A 16,676-nucleotide genomic window follows, 5' to 3' on the forward strand; every position below is an offset into this window, starting at 1 on the left:
ATTTCATTTGTTTCCACAGAGTTTCTAGACCTGTATCTTTGAAAGCAATAGAGGATTTTAATCCGTCAATAATTTTAGTCATAGGCGCAAAAGAAGAAAATTATCACCACGCACAGCTCCCTTATATAATATCTGATCAGTGCAATATTTGGTCCAATTCATTTCAGTTCTTTTGCTATACATGAGTCAAGATTCTGAATTCATAGGATGCTATAAGGGGGCTCAGACTTACAACGTGAACTTATGCCAATCTGTGCTGTTTAGTAACTAGCCCCCTTTTATAAGGTGCGATTTTTAGCGCCGACCATGGTGGTAGCAGCTCCGACACTCATAGAATTCCTTTGCGCACTGGAACTGTTACCGCCACAGCCGGCGCTAAAAACCATATTATGCTTTTGTAAAAGGTTGAGGGGGGATAAGTAAATGTGACGAATTACTGCACTTGAGTAAAAGTTTTAATATTTTTACTTGCAACGAAATATAGGAAAACATTTGCTACTTTTACTGAAGTCATAACGTTGCCAATATTTACTCGCCCTGTTAACTAGCTATGGGGGTCCTTTTATTAAGGCGCGCGAGCCGTTTTAGCATGCGAACGCGTCCATAGACTATAATGGATGCATTAGCGTTTAGCGTGCGCTAATATTCATCGCAGGCTAAAAAGTAAGAGTGGAAGGGCGATGTAAATGACAATTCCTCAGTAAACCAAATTACGGTAAACAGAAAAAGTGGGAACAGGATTTTGTCATTGCTAACCTCATCATGCAAATAGTGGATCATTTTATCTTAAACGTTGCTGTTCAGTGAATATAGCCTATAAGAACAGTGGAGGTGCCTGCGTTTGAACTGGTTGGATGAGTTGGGTCACTTTAAAGCGGAGATGAAGCTGAATTGCACCTGCGGTACTTTAACTTTTTTTTTTTTTTTTTATAAATCTTTATTCATTTTTAAACTTATAATAAGTGTGATAACATATCCATACAAATAACCATAAATATATCACTTAATAATCAACAATGATACATATAATATTCTCTTATCTCCCCCCTCCCCACCCTTATCTATCATATAATCAATACTTATACGACATGTAACAATAAAAATACCCTCCCTCCTACCCCATAATTGAACTTGTAAATTTAAGGGAAACAAGATTTTTCTAATCATTACAATACTTTGTTAATGGCTCCCAAATATCTTGAAATTTCCTGAAACAATCCTATTGTATTGCAATAAATCTTTCCATTTTATAAACATGACATAAGGAATTCCACCAAAAATTATAATTTAATCTACTCCAATTTTTCCAAATTATACGTAATTTGTTGAATGGCAACCCCAGTCATTATAAGTAATAATTTGTTGTTATTTGTAGAAATCTGACTTTTTGCTCTCATTGCCATACCAAACAGCACAGTATCATATGATAATGCCATTGGGTTGTCTAATAAACAGTTAATTTGGTCCCAAATTGATTTCCAAAAATTCATAATGAATGGACAATAGAATAATAAATGATCTAAAGTCCCTGTTTCGAGATGACTTTTACTTTTTACTCTTAAAGTATTATTTTAGGCACTTGTTTACTTTTACTTGAGTACATTTTATATTTATTTTTAGGGTTACCAGATTTTCCATTTGGGAAATTATTATTATTATTAGGATTTTTTTTTTATATACCGCCTATCAAGGTTTTCTAAGCGGTTTTTACAATCAGATACTCAAGCATTTTCCCTCTCTGTCCCGGTGGGCTCACAATCTATCTAACGTACCTGGGGCTGTGGAGGATTAAGTGACTTGCCCAAGGTCACAAGGAGCAGTGGCAGGGTTTGAACCCACAACCCCAGGGTGCTGAGGCTGTAGCTTCAACCACCGCGCCACACACTCCTAATTCAGACCCCTAAGCCCACCCCCCAAGCCCGCCCAGTTCCGGTTCTGTAAAAACTTCTGTGGGTTCCTTGAAACAGACGGTGAAACGTGGTCCACAGGACCCTCTTTTACAAAGGCGCACTAAGCGTTTTAGCGCGGATTTAGCGCATGCTGAATCAACGCATGCGCTAACCCGATCACAGGATAACATGCACATGCTAGAGTTTAGCACGTGTTTAGCGCGCGTTAATATTTAGCACGCGCTAAAAAGCATAGCGCACTTTTTAAAAAGAGGGGGGTAAGTGATTTTTGCTTCAAATATACAGTAGTCAAACCTCGGTTTGCGAGTAACCCGGTTTGCGAGTGTTTTGCAAGACGAGCAAAACATTCTCGCAAAAAGTGTCTCGCACACCGAGTGTTGACTCGATTTGCGAGCACCCCCGATAACCGGCATCGCTCCCCCCGCTCGCAAAGGGCCCCCACCCGCTCGAATCGGACCCCCCCCCCCCGCGACAACAGGAACCCCCCGCCCGACCAACTTTAACTCACCCCCTTCAGCACCAGCACGCAGCCCACAAGTGCCGGTGCCGCTTGAAGATCTTCTTCCCAGTCTCTGCAGGCTTTGAGCATGCATCTGCGCATGCTCAAGCCCTTCTAATTCTCCCTCTCACCGAGAATCTCAGAGAATTAGAAGGGCTTGCTCAAAGCCAGCAGAGACTGGGAAGAAGAAGATCTTCAAGCGGCACCGGCACCGGCACTTGTGGGCTGCGTGCCGGTGCCAAAGGGGGGGTGAGTTAAAGTTGGTTGGGCGAGGGGTTCCTGTTCTCGCGGGGGAGTGCCGATTCGAGTGGGGGGGGGCCTTTGCGAGCGGGGGGGGAGCAGTTCTCGTGCCGGTGCCAGACGGGGGGGGGAGTTAAAGTTGGTCGGGCAGCGGGTGCCTGTTCTCACGGGGGGTGACGGATCACGCGGGGGGGACTTTGCGAGCGGGGGGGGGGGAGCAGCGCCCTGGCCTCGGGGGGATAGGGAGGTGGGAACGTATCAAAGCGAGTTTCCATTATTTCCTATGGGGAAACTCGCTTTGATAAACTAGCATTTTGGATTACGAGCATGCTCCTGGAATGGATTATGCTCGTAATCCAAGGTACCACTGTATATATTTTTTGTAGTTTGAAGAATTGAGCAAGATTTTACATACAATTGCACAAGATTTAGAAAACCAAAAAAAGCTACTACAGACATAGGATTCATAATTATGTACTGTAATAAAGATACTTGTATACTCTATGGCAGGCATGTCCAACAGGTAGATCGTGATTTACCTGTAGATCGCGGAGAGGTCAGAGGTAGATCGCCAGCCCCACTTGGCTCCATCTCTCCAGCAGCTCGCCCTGTCGCTAGGAGAAAGCTCATGCTGGCAGGTCATCTGCCTAGGGCTTGCAGCCGCTGCTGATCCTTTGCCTGTCTTTTTCCCTGCCTGCGGGAATCTTGCCTGCGGGTGTATTGTGGGCGCTTGTTGTTTTCGTCATACTTGGTCTCCTGCCTCTCAAATTCACCCATTCCTGCCCTCGTCCCAACACCCCATAGAAGTTATATACCGGGTGATATCCATTCGCCCGGGCTTTACAAATTATAAATAAGCATAAATACCCTTTAAATTATCACAGTTGCAATGATTGGGTGGTGGGTCCTACTATAGGGGCACTCAGCCCTTGGTAGGGCTACACAACTCTGAGCAATTGTTGTACGGCATAGTGAATTCTATGAGAACAGTTTACTGTCAGAGCATATAGTTAGAGATCTCTTTTTTCTTCATTATTGTAGTATTTATAGAATCATGCCTAGTGGTACCTATGCATGTTTAGGTGCCAGTATATTAAGACAGGGTTTTCCTGGCACCTACGGACGCCTAATAATGCCTAAGTCCAACCACACCTATTCTTGGTCCCTATCCACACCTACTTTGTGGGTAGCTGTGGCATGGTAAAGGGGGCAGGGGGCGGACTGCCCTATGCGCCATCTTGGTGGGGGCACTGGCACCTCTCCACCCCCCCATGCCACATTCACGCCCTCCCTTCTCCACCCCACACCCCACCCCGTACCTCTTTAAATCTTCACCAGTGCAAGCAACTGCTCCGGCCAGTGCTGGCTCCCTCTGAAATCACTTCCCAGGCAAAGTGATGTCAGAGGGGAAGCCAACACCGGCACGAGCAGCAGGCCGGAGAAGCTGCTCGTGCTGGCGTAGATTTAAAGAGGCACGGGGATGGGAAGGGAGGGCTCGAGTGTGGAGTAGAGGGGCGCCCCTCTGCTCCTTCTGTGCCGAAGGAGCAGAGGGGCGCCACCACACCAAGCGCCTCCTACCCTTGCTATGCCACTGGAGGGTAGGCATGGGTAGGTGCCATGACTAAGGCATCGGTAGGCGACACTCCAAGTTCCACGAGGAACTCTTAAATTTAATGTGTTTTTAATGAGCTTTTAATGGTGTGGTCAATTAACACGCCATTTAAGTTCATTATTCAGTTTTTAGAATGTGGATAATAGAATAAGGCCCTAAATTAAGGATATTCTGAAAACGTGACCTGTTTGCATCCCTTGAGGACTCAGTTTATGTACCTCTGCTCTATGTTCTCAGTAGTAGATGGGCAAAAACCCTAATTTAGAGCATTTTTGTAGACCTGGTGGCTGAGATATCTCACCATGGTGTTCACTCTCACCGAAGCAGTCATGAGCACACCACACTAAATGTCTGATGTTTAAGTAGGGCAAACCTTCAAAATGCTGAGTAACAATGTTCTAATCATGTGCACCTGACGTGATACACCTGTGTGTGATTTGAGCCACTTTAAGTGGAAGGGTGTGTGGGAGTGTCCTAATTTATTCCTCGGTTAGAATACACATGTTTGTGGATATCTTTTGTTTCATGAGTACGTCAAGGAAAATTTGCGTTGTTTACCTGCAATTACATCACTTTCTTTTCAAGAGATAAATTAAAAAAAAAAAAAAGATTTGACATCTATATGTGAACATTTCTTAAGAAAGAACTGAATATTTCATGGGGTGTCCTAATTTTTTCACATGACTGTACATTTAATTCCCGAGCAAGACCAGCGTTAGATTAATAGAGGAACAGGGCAGAAACTGGGGAGGGAGTCCAAACTCTACCTTCAGGCTCTGCCTTCTTCTGATTGAGGTTGGCTTGAGGCCTCTTGATGCATACGGGCCCAGAGCAATTGCTCTGTTCCCAAGAGTCAAGATAGGTCCTTCAAAATTCAAAATGCTCTGATTAGAAGAGCTTTAATTGGGTCAGAAATATATTCCATAATATAGAGCAGTATCCGGTAGTTAACAGATGATCAGTGTATGTTTATTATTCAACGGAACAATTCACAAACCAGTCATGAAATGCTCTGTCCTTACCTCTACAAGACCTTGTAGAATTCTTACAAACATAACACATCCATAATGCACCCTGGCTGCAGATGGAATTAGCATGTTAAGAGTTGATGTTAAGAAAATAGCTGCTCCAAACACCCTGTGGTTAGAAAGCATAGTGTTAACAAAAGGAATTGAGCAAGATTTTACGTACAATTGCACAAGATTTAGAAAACCAAAAAAAGCTACTACAGACATAGAGCCAATGAAACTTCAGGATTCATAGTTATGTACTGTAATAAAGATACTTTATTACAGGCATGTCCAACAGGTAGATCGTGATTTACCTGTAGATCGCGGAGAGGTCAGAGGTAGATCGACAGCCCCACTTGGCTCCATCTCTCCAGCAGCTCGCCCTGTCGCTAGGAGAAAGCTCATGCTGGCAGGTCATCTGCCTAGGGCTTGCAGCCGCTGCTGATCCTTTGCCTGTCTTTTTCCCTGCCTGTGGGAATCTTGCCTGCGGGTGTATTGTGGGCGCTTGTTGTTTTCGTCATACTTGGTCTCCTGCCTCTCAAATTCTGCCAACACCCCATAGAAGTTATTACTGTATTTGTTGTGTCGTGTGCTGGTCTCAAATATAACCCCCATCCCTTAATGGGCATACCCCCCTGACATATAGTTCGCTTTCATTAAACGTTTTCAGGCAAATACAACAAAGTGTCAAGAATTTGGTGATTTTGGTGGGCTTTTCCAATTTTGTTCTAACTTGCCTACGTCTTGCCAAACCACAGTGACTTTTGTTTGCCTCTGCAATTTCATTTCGCCGTGCCTGTGCATTGATTCTACACTGTGTGCAGAATTTATTAAATCACATGTGGTGGTATTTGAACTTGTATGGAAGTATTTGAATTTATATGGTTTGCTGGACAGGTGTTTGAATTTTTTTGATGATTGTTTGGTGGTATTTGATTATTGGTGCAAGTATGATAAATTCTTATTTTTACTTTTAGAACTGCATGTGTGGTTTTGGCATTTCCAGTCTTTGTATTGCATATCATCTAGAGGTCTTCCGTTCCTATTGATCTTTAATACTTTGGGACAGTGACAGTTCTGGACCAGATTCAGCCAATGTTTATACTAACTTAGCAGATTTGGCCTTCTTACATCCAGCCACCCCAATATAACAAAGATGAGTGTTCCAAAGAAGAGCAAAACCTACCACTTTCATGATGAATGAGAAATGGACTACTTCTTTATCAAGGTGAAAGACAAGTTGTTGCTGTCTAATTTGTAACGCCCCAGTATCCTTGCCCAAAAAGGGTAATCTGAAACGTCATTATAAGGCTTTGCATAGCAAGAAGTTTGATGCTGATTTTCCACCCAAAAGTTAAATTCGTAAACTGAAGCTCAAAAAACTTAAATCAAAATTAGCTACTCAGCAACAGTTGATGGCGAAGCCAAGGTCACATTCGGTCAATACAACCATAGCATCCTTCAAGGTCAGCAACCTGATCGCAAAGAAATGCAAACCTTTCACTGAAGGGGAATTTGAAAAGATTGTTTTCTTGAAGCAGCCAACAATCTTTTTGAACGATTTAAAAATAAGAAAGAGATCATAGCTGCTATTCAAGATGTACAGTTGTCAAGAAACACCGTCGTGTGGCGAATATAAAAGATGTGTGGAGACACAACTGAACAGTTGTTGGAAGATGATTCAAATTGTGTTGCTTTCTCATTCCAAATGTCTTACAGATATGAGACATAGCCCAGTTACTAGTCTTTATCCAGATGGTTTTTGAAGACTTCAGTGTTAAAGAAGAACTACTTGGAATGATTTTTTCCAAAGCAAGAACTACCGGTCAGCAAATATTCCGTTCTTTCCATTCTTTTGTGACAAAATGTAATCTTCCATTGCATAGACTTGTTTCCATCACTAGTGATGAGGTTAAGAGTTTCATAGCCCTTTGTAGACAGCATGACGACTTCCCAGATTTCCTTTCTTACCACTGCATCATTCACCAACAAGGTTTGGCAAGCAAGAGACTCAATACAAAGACTGTCTTGGACATCACTTTCAAAATTGTAAATTCAGTTCGTGACACCAGGAAATTCTTTTTCACTGAAAGAGTGGTTGATCGCTGGAATAGTCTTCCACTACAGGTGATTGAGGCCAGCAGCGTGCCTGATTTTAAGGCCAAATGGGATCGGCACTTGGGATCTATTCACAGGGCAAAGGTAGGGGAGGGACATTAAGGTGGGCAGACTAGATGGGCCGTGGGCCCTTATCTGCCGTCTATTTCTATGTTTCTATGTTTCACCTGTAGAGTGCCAGGGTGATCTAAAATAGATTTTAGTACCATTATCCAGGTGTCTGTGTATGGCCGTTTGGTGGAGGATGGGCAGGGGAGGGCTTTAATGGCTGGGAGGGTGTAGATGGGCTGGAATAAGTCTTAACAGAGATTTCGGCAGTTGGAACCCAAGCACAGTACAGGGTAAAGCTTTGGATTCTTGCCCAGAAATAGCTAAGAAGAAAAAATAAAAAAAAAAAAAAAATTTAAATTGAATCAGGTTGGGCAGACTGGATGGACCATTCGGGTCTTTATCTGCCTTCATCTACTATGTCACTTCAAAGATGGCTTTTCAATCTTACTCTTGATGAAGGGGTACCTGGGACTTTTTATGTGAAGTTCAGTGCAGTGCCCCCTAGGGTGCCTCACTGCTCTGCTGGGATGTCTGTGTGGCCAGTCTACTAAAAATGTTGGCCCTCCTACATCCCATGTTTCTTTTTGAAATGGTTCAAAAAGATAGATGTACTGAGGACAAGCACTCTTAAAAATTACCATTTTCAAATCAAAAAGATAGCCATTTTGCTGTTTCGAAAATGTCATGTTCACTACTGGATTTTTGTGCGTCGTCTGCAAAACGTCCAAACTTGGATTTGGACATCATATTAAAAATGTCCCTCAATATCAGTTATACCAGAATGAGAGAAGTTTTTAATTAGAAATGGACTCGAAAGCACTGTAGCCTTCAGACTTCTGCCTACTTTATCTCTCCTTTCTACTTATACATTCCATCTAAAACCATTTTAAATATTTATTTTATAATAATATTTTATTTCCTCATGAATGAGACAAAGTTCTTCTCAAAACAACCCTTACAAATAATATTTAAAGTGGTTCCAAAGATAGAAAAATCAGATTTAATATGGGGAGAGCAAATGCTTTTTTTTTTTTTTCCAGAAAATCTGTATTGCAGATTCACAAGAAAGGAAATTTAAAGGCAAAGTTATCAACAAGTGTTATTTTACCAGATTTCAGGTTATTTTCGTACAGGGTCCCATTATATGCAATGAGACCCTGTGCTAAAACAAGTCAGGTTAACGGCAACCCATGTTGATAACCCCCTCCCAGTGGCGTACCAAGGGGGGGGGGGGGGGGGGGGGGGGGGGGGGGGAGGTCCGCCCCGGGTACCAAGCCCTGAGGGGGTGCTCCCGGTCCGGTCCAGTTACCCCCCCTGCGCCGGGTGTCGCGTCTGGAAACAGCCTGCAGCAAGATCGCGATGCCAGAGATCTTTGCCTGCTTCGACTGTTTCCTCCGCCACGGTCCTGCCCCTCCTCTGATGTCAGAGGAGGGGCGGGACCGCGGCGGAGGAAACAGCCGAAGCAGGCAAAGATCTCTGGCATCGCGCGATCTTGTTGCAGGCTGTTTCCCCAGGGCAGTAGCGTACCAAGGGGGGCGAGGGGGAGGTCCATCCCGGGTGCCGCCTTAGGGGGGGGGGGTGCACAGCTGGCCCGGTCCCTATCGCGCTTCTACCCTCCCAGCGAAAGCAGCATCGGCGCCATTATCGAAAAAGGTAATGGCGCCAGGCCTTGGAGCACCAAGGCAGACCGCTTCTCCCCCCTCCCAGCCGAAACCCCGCTGACCATCCTATCTCTCCCCCCCCCAAGTGAACCTTTCCGACCCTCCCAGCGAAAGCAGCAAACCTCCCTCCAGTAGCGTCGGCTTTATCCTCCCTCTGCCGCATCACTGATGACGTAATCAGTAACGCGGCAGAGGGAGGAGAAAGCCGCGAAGGAGGTTTGCTGCTCTCGCTGGGAAGGTCGGAAAGGTTCACGGGGGGGGGGGGAGATAGGAGGGTCAGCGGGGGTTCGGCTGGGAGGGGGGAGAAGCGGACTGCCTCGGTGCTCCATTACCTTCTTCGGGCAGCAGCAGCGTTTACAATTCGCTGCTGTTGCCGGCTTCAGGCCTTGTTCTCTGCCGGGTCCTGCCTACTTCCAGTTTTCATGAAGACAGGACCCGACAGAGAGGAAGGCCTGAAGCGGGCAACATCAGTGAATTGTGAATGCTGCTGCTGCCCGATGAAGTTCAGGACATCGGGGAAGGAGCAGGGAGAAATCGGCTGCTGGCTTGGGGATGAGGGTAGGGAAAGAATCGTGGAAGTGGAGAAATCGGCACGATGGCTTTGTGCGGGCTAGGGGGAGAGAGAAAGAAAGGAAAAAATAAAGAGGGGGGGCCAGGAGGAGAGAAAAAGAAAGGCAGAAATAAAGAGGGGTCAGGGGGAGAGAGAAAGAAAGGCAGAAAGAAAGAGGGGGACCAAGGGGAGAGAAAGAAAGGCAGAAATAAAGAGGGGGTCAAGGGGGAGAGAAAGAAAGGCAGAAAGAAAGAGGAGGGCCAGGGGGAGAGAGAAAGAAAGGCAGAAAGAAAGAGGGGGACCAAGGGGAGAGAAAGAAAGGCAGAAATAAAGAGGGGGGTCAAGGGGGAGAGAAAGAAAGGCAGAAAGAAAGAGGGGGGCCAGGAGGAGAGAGAAAGAAAGGCAGAAATAAAGAGGGGAGCCAGGGGGAGAGAGAAAGAAGAAGGATCAGAAGAAGGACCAGAGACTCATGAAATCACCAGACAAAAAAGTAGGAAAAATGATTTTATTTTCAACTTAGTGATCAAAATGTGTCCGTTTTGAAAATTTATATCTGCTGTCTATATTTTGCACTATGGCCCCCTTTTACTAAACCGCAATAGAGTTTTTTAGCGCAGGGAGCCTATGAGCGTCGAGAGCAGCGTGGGGCATTCAGCGCAGCTCCCTACGCTAAAAACCGCTATCGCAGTTTAGTAAAAAGGGAGGGGGAATATTTGTCTATTTTTGTATAGTTGTTACTGAGGTGACATTGCATAAAGTCATCTGCCTTGACCTCTTTGAAAACCCGCAGAATATAAATGATAATTAACATTTTCTCTGCGTACAGCGTGCTTTGTGTTTTTAAAATTTTATTGTTGGTAGATCATTTTGACTTGGCCACAAAGGTAAGGGGGAGGGAGGGAGGGGAACTGCTGAAAGACATCTAATAATCCTTGCAGGCTTGACTGCAGGGAATTATTTTTGTAAAATCATGTTTTGTTATGTGACTGGCATTATTTAGACTTTAATTTCTATGAATGAATAGAATGAAAATGATATAAAATTACTTGCTTGTTTTTATGTGCGTGCGCTGAAGGAAAGTGGAGAGAGAGTGGGCTGAGGATGCTGAAGGGAAATGGGGAAGAGAGTGGGGAGAAGACGCTGATTTATAAATTGACAATTGTACAGAATATTGTTTCTTTTTATACTTTAATATAAACAATTCAAGGCTTGTGTGGATGGAATCAGGTGGTTTGCGGGGATGGGGACCGAGCTTACGGGGATTAGTCCAATAAAATTGTATTTTTTTATATCTCATTATTTGTTTTATTTTTATTTGTTAATTTATAAAGTGGTGATTGTTATGTATCAGTTTTTTCAAATTTACATCTACTGTCTTTATATTTTGCACTGTATTAGAGGACATGTGTTACTGTTTTTTGTGGTGTTGCATTGTATCCAGGGTCTGGTTTCTTGGCGGATCAGTTTAACTTTTGTCTACATATTTCTATTTTTAGTTTGTGATTATTCCATTTTGGGCGAGGGTATATCTCTGTTCTGTGTGTATGAAAAAGACATAGTTTTCAGTTGGCATTGACTACAGGACCAATTGACTGTGCGGGATCTGGCTTGTTTAGTTTTACAATGTATGTGTTGGTGTTCTAGTGCTCACTGCAGTGTTTAAGATGCAGCCTTTTCCTAGGTACACTCTTGTGGTGCGATATGTAGATTGGTACTAAAAATCATATTTTTCATATAGATGGGGGGGGGTGTCAAAAAATGATGGGCCCTGGGTGCCACATACCCTAAGTACGCCACTGCCTGCAACTACTCCATATGTACTTCTAATGTCATGACAATTTAGACATAATTTATGTTTTGTTATGTTTGGAATAATGGTTACATATATGAGGTTCAATAAAAGAAAATTTTCACTGCCTGTTTCTATTCTGACCATTTATTCCATTTCATGGTTATTGCAAAAAAAAAAAAAAAATTTTTTTTACATGGGGGGGGGGGGGTGTCAAAAAATGATGGGCCCCGGGTGCCACATACCCTAGGTACGCCACTGCCCCCTCCCCCCCTTAATGAAAATATATGCAGCTAGCTAGCCCTTAAATATAACTGCCTTTATTTTTTATTCAGAAAACACTCATCCTGTTTTCCCTCAAGAGCAATCAGGAGATGAGGGGAAGGGAGCGATGTTGTGATTCTTAGAAACACTGTTGTACTTAACAATTTCTTGAAGAATTATTCCATGTTCGGTCAAATGCTATTGCCTTCAGCCAGCAGGAGTTAATCAAGTGTAATCACATGAGGGGAACTGAATGTCAGGAACTCAGAAACAATGAAATGCAAAGTTGAAGTTGAAGAAAGCAAATTTTTAAGCACCTTTCATAGCTGTAGTGATGTGAAAAAGTTCATCTCCCCCCCCCCTTCTGATATCCTCTGTTATTGCAAATATGCTACACTGAATGATTTCAGATTTTATTTTTTTTTTTATGTAATACTAAATTAGACAAAAGGAACCTGAGGAAATACATAACACAATTTTTAATTATTACTAAATTTATTTAAGGATCAGCTAACCCCTCCCCTTTTACAAAGCCGTGGTAGTGGCTGCCATGTGGCAAATGCTCTGACGCCCATTAAATCCCATTGGGCATCGGGGCAATTACGGCGGCAGCAGTCACTACCACAGCTTTATAAAAGGTGCCCAAAGTTATCCAACACTTATATCACACATTTGAAAAAGTTACTGAATCAACCAATTGACCAAATGTAATGCAATTAGATTCAGCTAATTGATCACACCTAGGCTTGCCTGCAGCCAGCCTTGATGAAACTAAACCTTACTATATATCAGGCATGTCCAACAGGTAGATCGCACGAAGGGGTCAGAGGTAGATCGCCAGCCCCACCTGGCTCCATCTCTCCAGCAGCTCGCATCGTCGCTAGGAGAGAGCTTGTGCCGCCAAGTCATCTGCTGAGGGCTTGCCGCCGCTGCTGGTCCTTTGCCTGCCTTTTTTCCCCTGCCTGCGGGTGTTTTAGGGGTGCTTGTTGTTTTCGTGCCAGCAGTTTGTGGGTAGCCTAGGGGGCCGCCACCCACGCCCCATGACGATACGCCACAGGCCCAGCATCATACCTGGCCTCCTGCCTCTCAGAATCACCCATTCCCGCCCCCACCCCAACACCCCTTAGAAGTGTGTTATATGCCTGGCGCTGCAGGCTCAGACATTTCACTAATGAGCAAGAGTGAAATATTAAAGATTGTGCAAGATCAGCCTGGATCAATACTCAATAAAGTTAAAGAAAGTTATTACTCAATAAAACTTGGACTTGGAGGATGAGATGTACAGCGTCAGCATCTAAGAGACAAACTTGGGTGTTCTGTTACATATAGTTTTTTGGACCCCAGTTCGTTTGATGTTAGCACTGTCATCTTGAAATAGGGACACTGGATCATTTGTTGTTCTATTGTCCTTTGATACTCAATTTTTGGAAATCGATATGGGGAAATATTAATAACATACTGGAATCATGATGTAGTAATCTGTGGGACATTGTTGTATACTAAATCCCCATTGGATCGGTATAAAAGCAAGCTTTTCATTATTATGACAGGGATTACCATGCAAATGGTTACCCAGAATTTGAAAAGCTTAATTTTTCCTTTTGGCAAATTTATGCTTATATTATAAATATGAGAAAATGAACTCGGATATATTGGGACGTAATAATTTATTCAGATTAATTTGGGGTCCATTAACGACTTTTGTTACTTCGGCATAGTTGTCTCTTACCTTTAATTTCCTGTTGTTTTACTCACACATCCAGGGAAGGATGGGGGGGGGATATCTCTTTTGTTTGATTCCTTGATTGGATGTACTGGAACGGAGGGGGGGGGAATTCATTTTGTATTATTATTGATTGATTGTAAGTGCTGATTCTGATTATTAAAGTATGTGTAATTTTATGCACTTTGTATTAGCACTGAAAATTTAATAAAGATTGAAAAAAAAAAAAAACTTTAAGAAAAAATGTACTTTCCATTCCCCCTCGCAGTTCATACTTAATCTTCCTCTGTCTGTTTTGTTTTTGCTTAATTTGCTTAACAGCTGATCACATCCAAGTAAATGACAGATGGTTCATTAAAAATGGGGGGCGGAATCCTCCAACTTTATTGGGTTAAAATTTAATTTGAAACTTAATTTTCATGGTGGTAGATCACCGGCACTTTTGGTCAGAAAAAGCAGATCACGACCTATTCGAAGTTGGACATGCCTGCTCTCTCTCTATATATATTGAACTTTGACCATGACAGTGAAGTAGTCAGCACAAAGTATCTACAAGAACACTATGTCACGATCAAAGGAAATTCAGAAAAGAGATGAGAAAAATAGTTGTTGAAATATATCAGTCTAGAAAGGGTTACAAAGCCATTTCTAAAGCTCTGGGACTCCAATGAACAAAAAGTGGGTGCCATCATCTCCAAATGGAGAAAGAATAGTGGTAAATATTCCCAGGAGGGGGGTCAGCCTGCCAAAATTACTCCAAGGGTGCAGCACTAACTCATCCAGGCAGTCACTAAACATCCCAGAAGAACATCCAAAGAACTGCAGGCCTCAAGGTCAGTGTCGGTGATTCCATAATAAGACAGAGGCTTGCAGCAATGGGATTCGTGGAAGAATAGCAAGGTGGAAACCAGCTGCTATCCAAGAGCAAAATCAGCGTTAGACCTGACCCCCAAGCCCGCCCAGTTCCACCCATCCCTGCCCCATTACGCCCCAACCTCGCCCCCTAGCCCCACCCCTTCAGTCTGCTCGTCTTGGTCGGGAGGGCGGCCGCGCATGTGACGCGATGACATCGTGCGCACAAGCATGTGACATCACCACGTTGCATCTGCGCCTCCTGACGCGATCTGCTTTTCAAAAACCGGTCAAAGTACTGAGCTTTGAAAAGCCATCCAGACATGCTTTCTAAAAACCCTATACTTGGATGACTTTCAAGCCTTTTGGAATAATGTTCTATAGACCAATGAGTTAAAAGGGATGTGACTCATGTTACCCCTCTCTCAATTACCAAATAGCTAAGCTGGTTCATAGACAACGGCGCGAAAGACAAAAGCGCGCGCCGACAATTGAGCGCAGCGTGGAGCCGCACGCCGCACAAAATTACAGTTTTTAGGGGCTCCGATGGGGAGTTTGGTTGAGGAACCCCCCCAGTTTACTTAATAGACATCGCACCGGCGTTATGGGGGGTTTGGGGGGTTGTAACCCTCCACATTTTACTGTAAACTGAACTTAATTGTCGGCGCGCGCTTTTGTCTTTTGCGCCGTTGTCTATGAACCCTTTTTCCCTAAAAACAGGGAAAAAGTTAAGTTTTCAGTAAAATGTAGGGGGTTACAACCCCCCACACCCCCCCACAATGCCCCCACAACGTGGCGCGATGTCTATTAAGTAAAGTGGGGGGATTCCCCCCCACACACCCCCGTCAGAGCCCTAAAAACAGTAATTTAGAGCAGCGCGCGCCTCCGCGCTGCGCTCAATTGTCTGGGCGCGCCTTTGTCGTGGCGCGCTTTTGACCTAAGCTCACTGCTGGTCTGCCACCAAACTCTCGGCCCCTTTTATCAAGCTGCGCTAGAGGTTTTTAATGCAGGCTTACATGGTAAATGCTCCGACATTCATACCTTATTTAACATAAACCATGTGATTTTTTATTTTTTAGGTATAATTTTTCCATAACAAATAAAAACAAGTACTTCAAGAAAACAATCCAGTCCACACCATGGGAGAAATGAGAAGACAATCTAGGAAATTGCAACAAAGAAATCAAGACTACAGACTACAAGTCATATACAGTACGTCCTGGATTATACTAAAGGCGATGTTACTTCTGACCACTCATTATAATATACACTAGCTTCCCACATATGTACTGTTTGTTTTAAGAAATTCTATTTAAAGCACTGGTTCCCAGCCCTGTACCTGGAGGACCAGCAGGCCAGTTGGGTTTTCAGGATAGCCCTAATGAATATACATGGAGCAGATTTGCATGCCTGGCACCTCCATTATATGCAGATTTCTCTCATGCATATTCATTAGGGCTATCCTGAAAACCCGAATGGCCTGGTGGTGCTCCAGGATAGGGTTGGGAACCACTGATTTAAAGCAAAGAATTTCATCAGCGATTCCATTCCATGATACTAAGAGAACTATCCAGTCAACATGCTGGGAAATTCTAGGTAACACCAAGAGGAATTCAGCTTACCTGTTGGCAGCTAGCTTGTTGGAAATGAACCCCCCTGGAATCTGAGTCACGATATATCCCCAGAAAAATGAACCATGGATAAGACCAACTGTCTCTGGATCCCAATTAAATTGGGCCATCTGCAAATGCAAACATTATGTTCTATTTTACCATATTTGAATATATTCAGTGGATGAGAAAATAAACACTTAACAGAACCTGAGAACAAGAGTAAATGAAATGACAGCAGATAAAGACCTGAATGGTCCATCCAGTCTGCCCCAACAGTCACACTCATTATTAATTCACAATTAAATAGAAGATATCACTCCATTTAGCTTTGTTATCCAACCTATTGCATTCATTGCTGTCATTGCAGTCCTTTGGAAAAGAAAGGACAGTTCTCCACTGCTGATTTTAAGATTTTAGTTTGTCATAATTATTATGTTTTTTTTTAACTCATGTGAACTGTTTAGCTCTTAAGTGCTATAGAAAATCTTTCAATAAATAATATTATGATGATGGTTATTATTATGTCTTTATGTGTGGCACATCACTGCCAGTGTGGACTGCTTTCAACGCCATTAATTCTGGTCTTACCCAAGGACCTGGGAATCATAGAGATATCAGTGTAGTAAAATGTATGATGAGTAAGGTAGTTTTTTGTAAAATTGATGGAGTTATGGGAACAATTTTGTAATTTGGGGACCTCCAGTTAAGTGTGCCAATTGCCACACAATGAGCTCTAGGAGTCTGATTATATAAACGGTGCCTAAACCACTGGCGTCTAGGAATA

At 43.4% G+C, this 16,676-nt stretch overlaps 1 protein-coding gene across 1 annotated transcript in view; it reads right to left on the reverse strand.

The window, feature by feature from the left end:
* The window catches only part of SLC17A8 (solute carrier family 17 member 8), a 62,792-nt gene that overhangs the window by 39,069 nt on the left and 7,047 nt on the right, over positions 1-16,676 (reverse strand). Inside the window, exons 3-4 of the mRNA XM_033953026.1 lie at positions 15,902-16,020; positions 5,284-5,398 (exon numbers count right to left, since the gene is read on the reverse strand). Coding sequence (XP_033808917.1) covers positions 5,284-5,398; positions 15,902-16,020 — 234 coding nt within the window. The remainder of the gene's footprint in view (positions 1-5,283; positions 5,399-15,901; positions 16,021-16,676) is intronic.

This window comes from Geotrypetes seraphini, chromosome 7 (genome assembly GCF_902459505.1).
Source record: "Geotrypetes seraphini chromosome 7, aGeoSer1.1, whole genome shotgun sequence".
Classification (NCBI taxonomy): domain Eukaryota; kingdom Metazoa; phylum Chordata; class Amphibia; order Gymnophiona; family Dermophiidae; genus Geotrypetes; species Geotrypetes seraphini.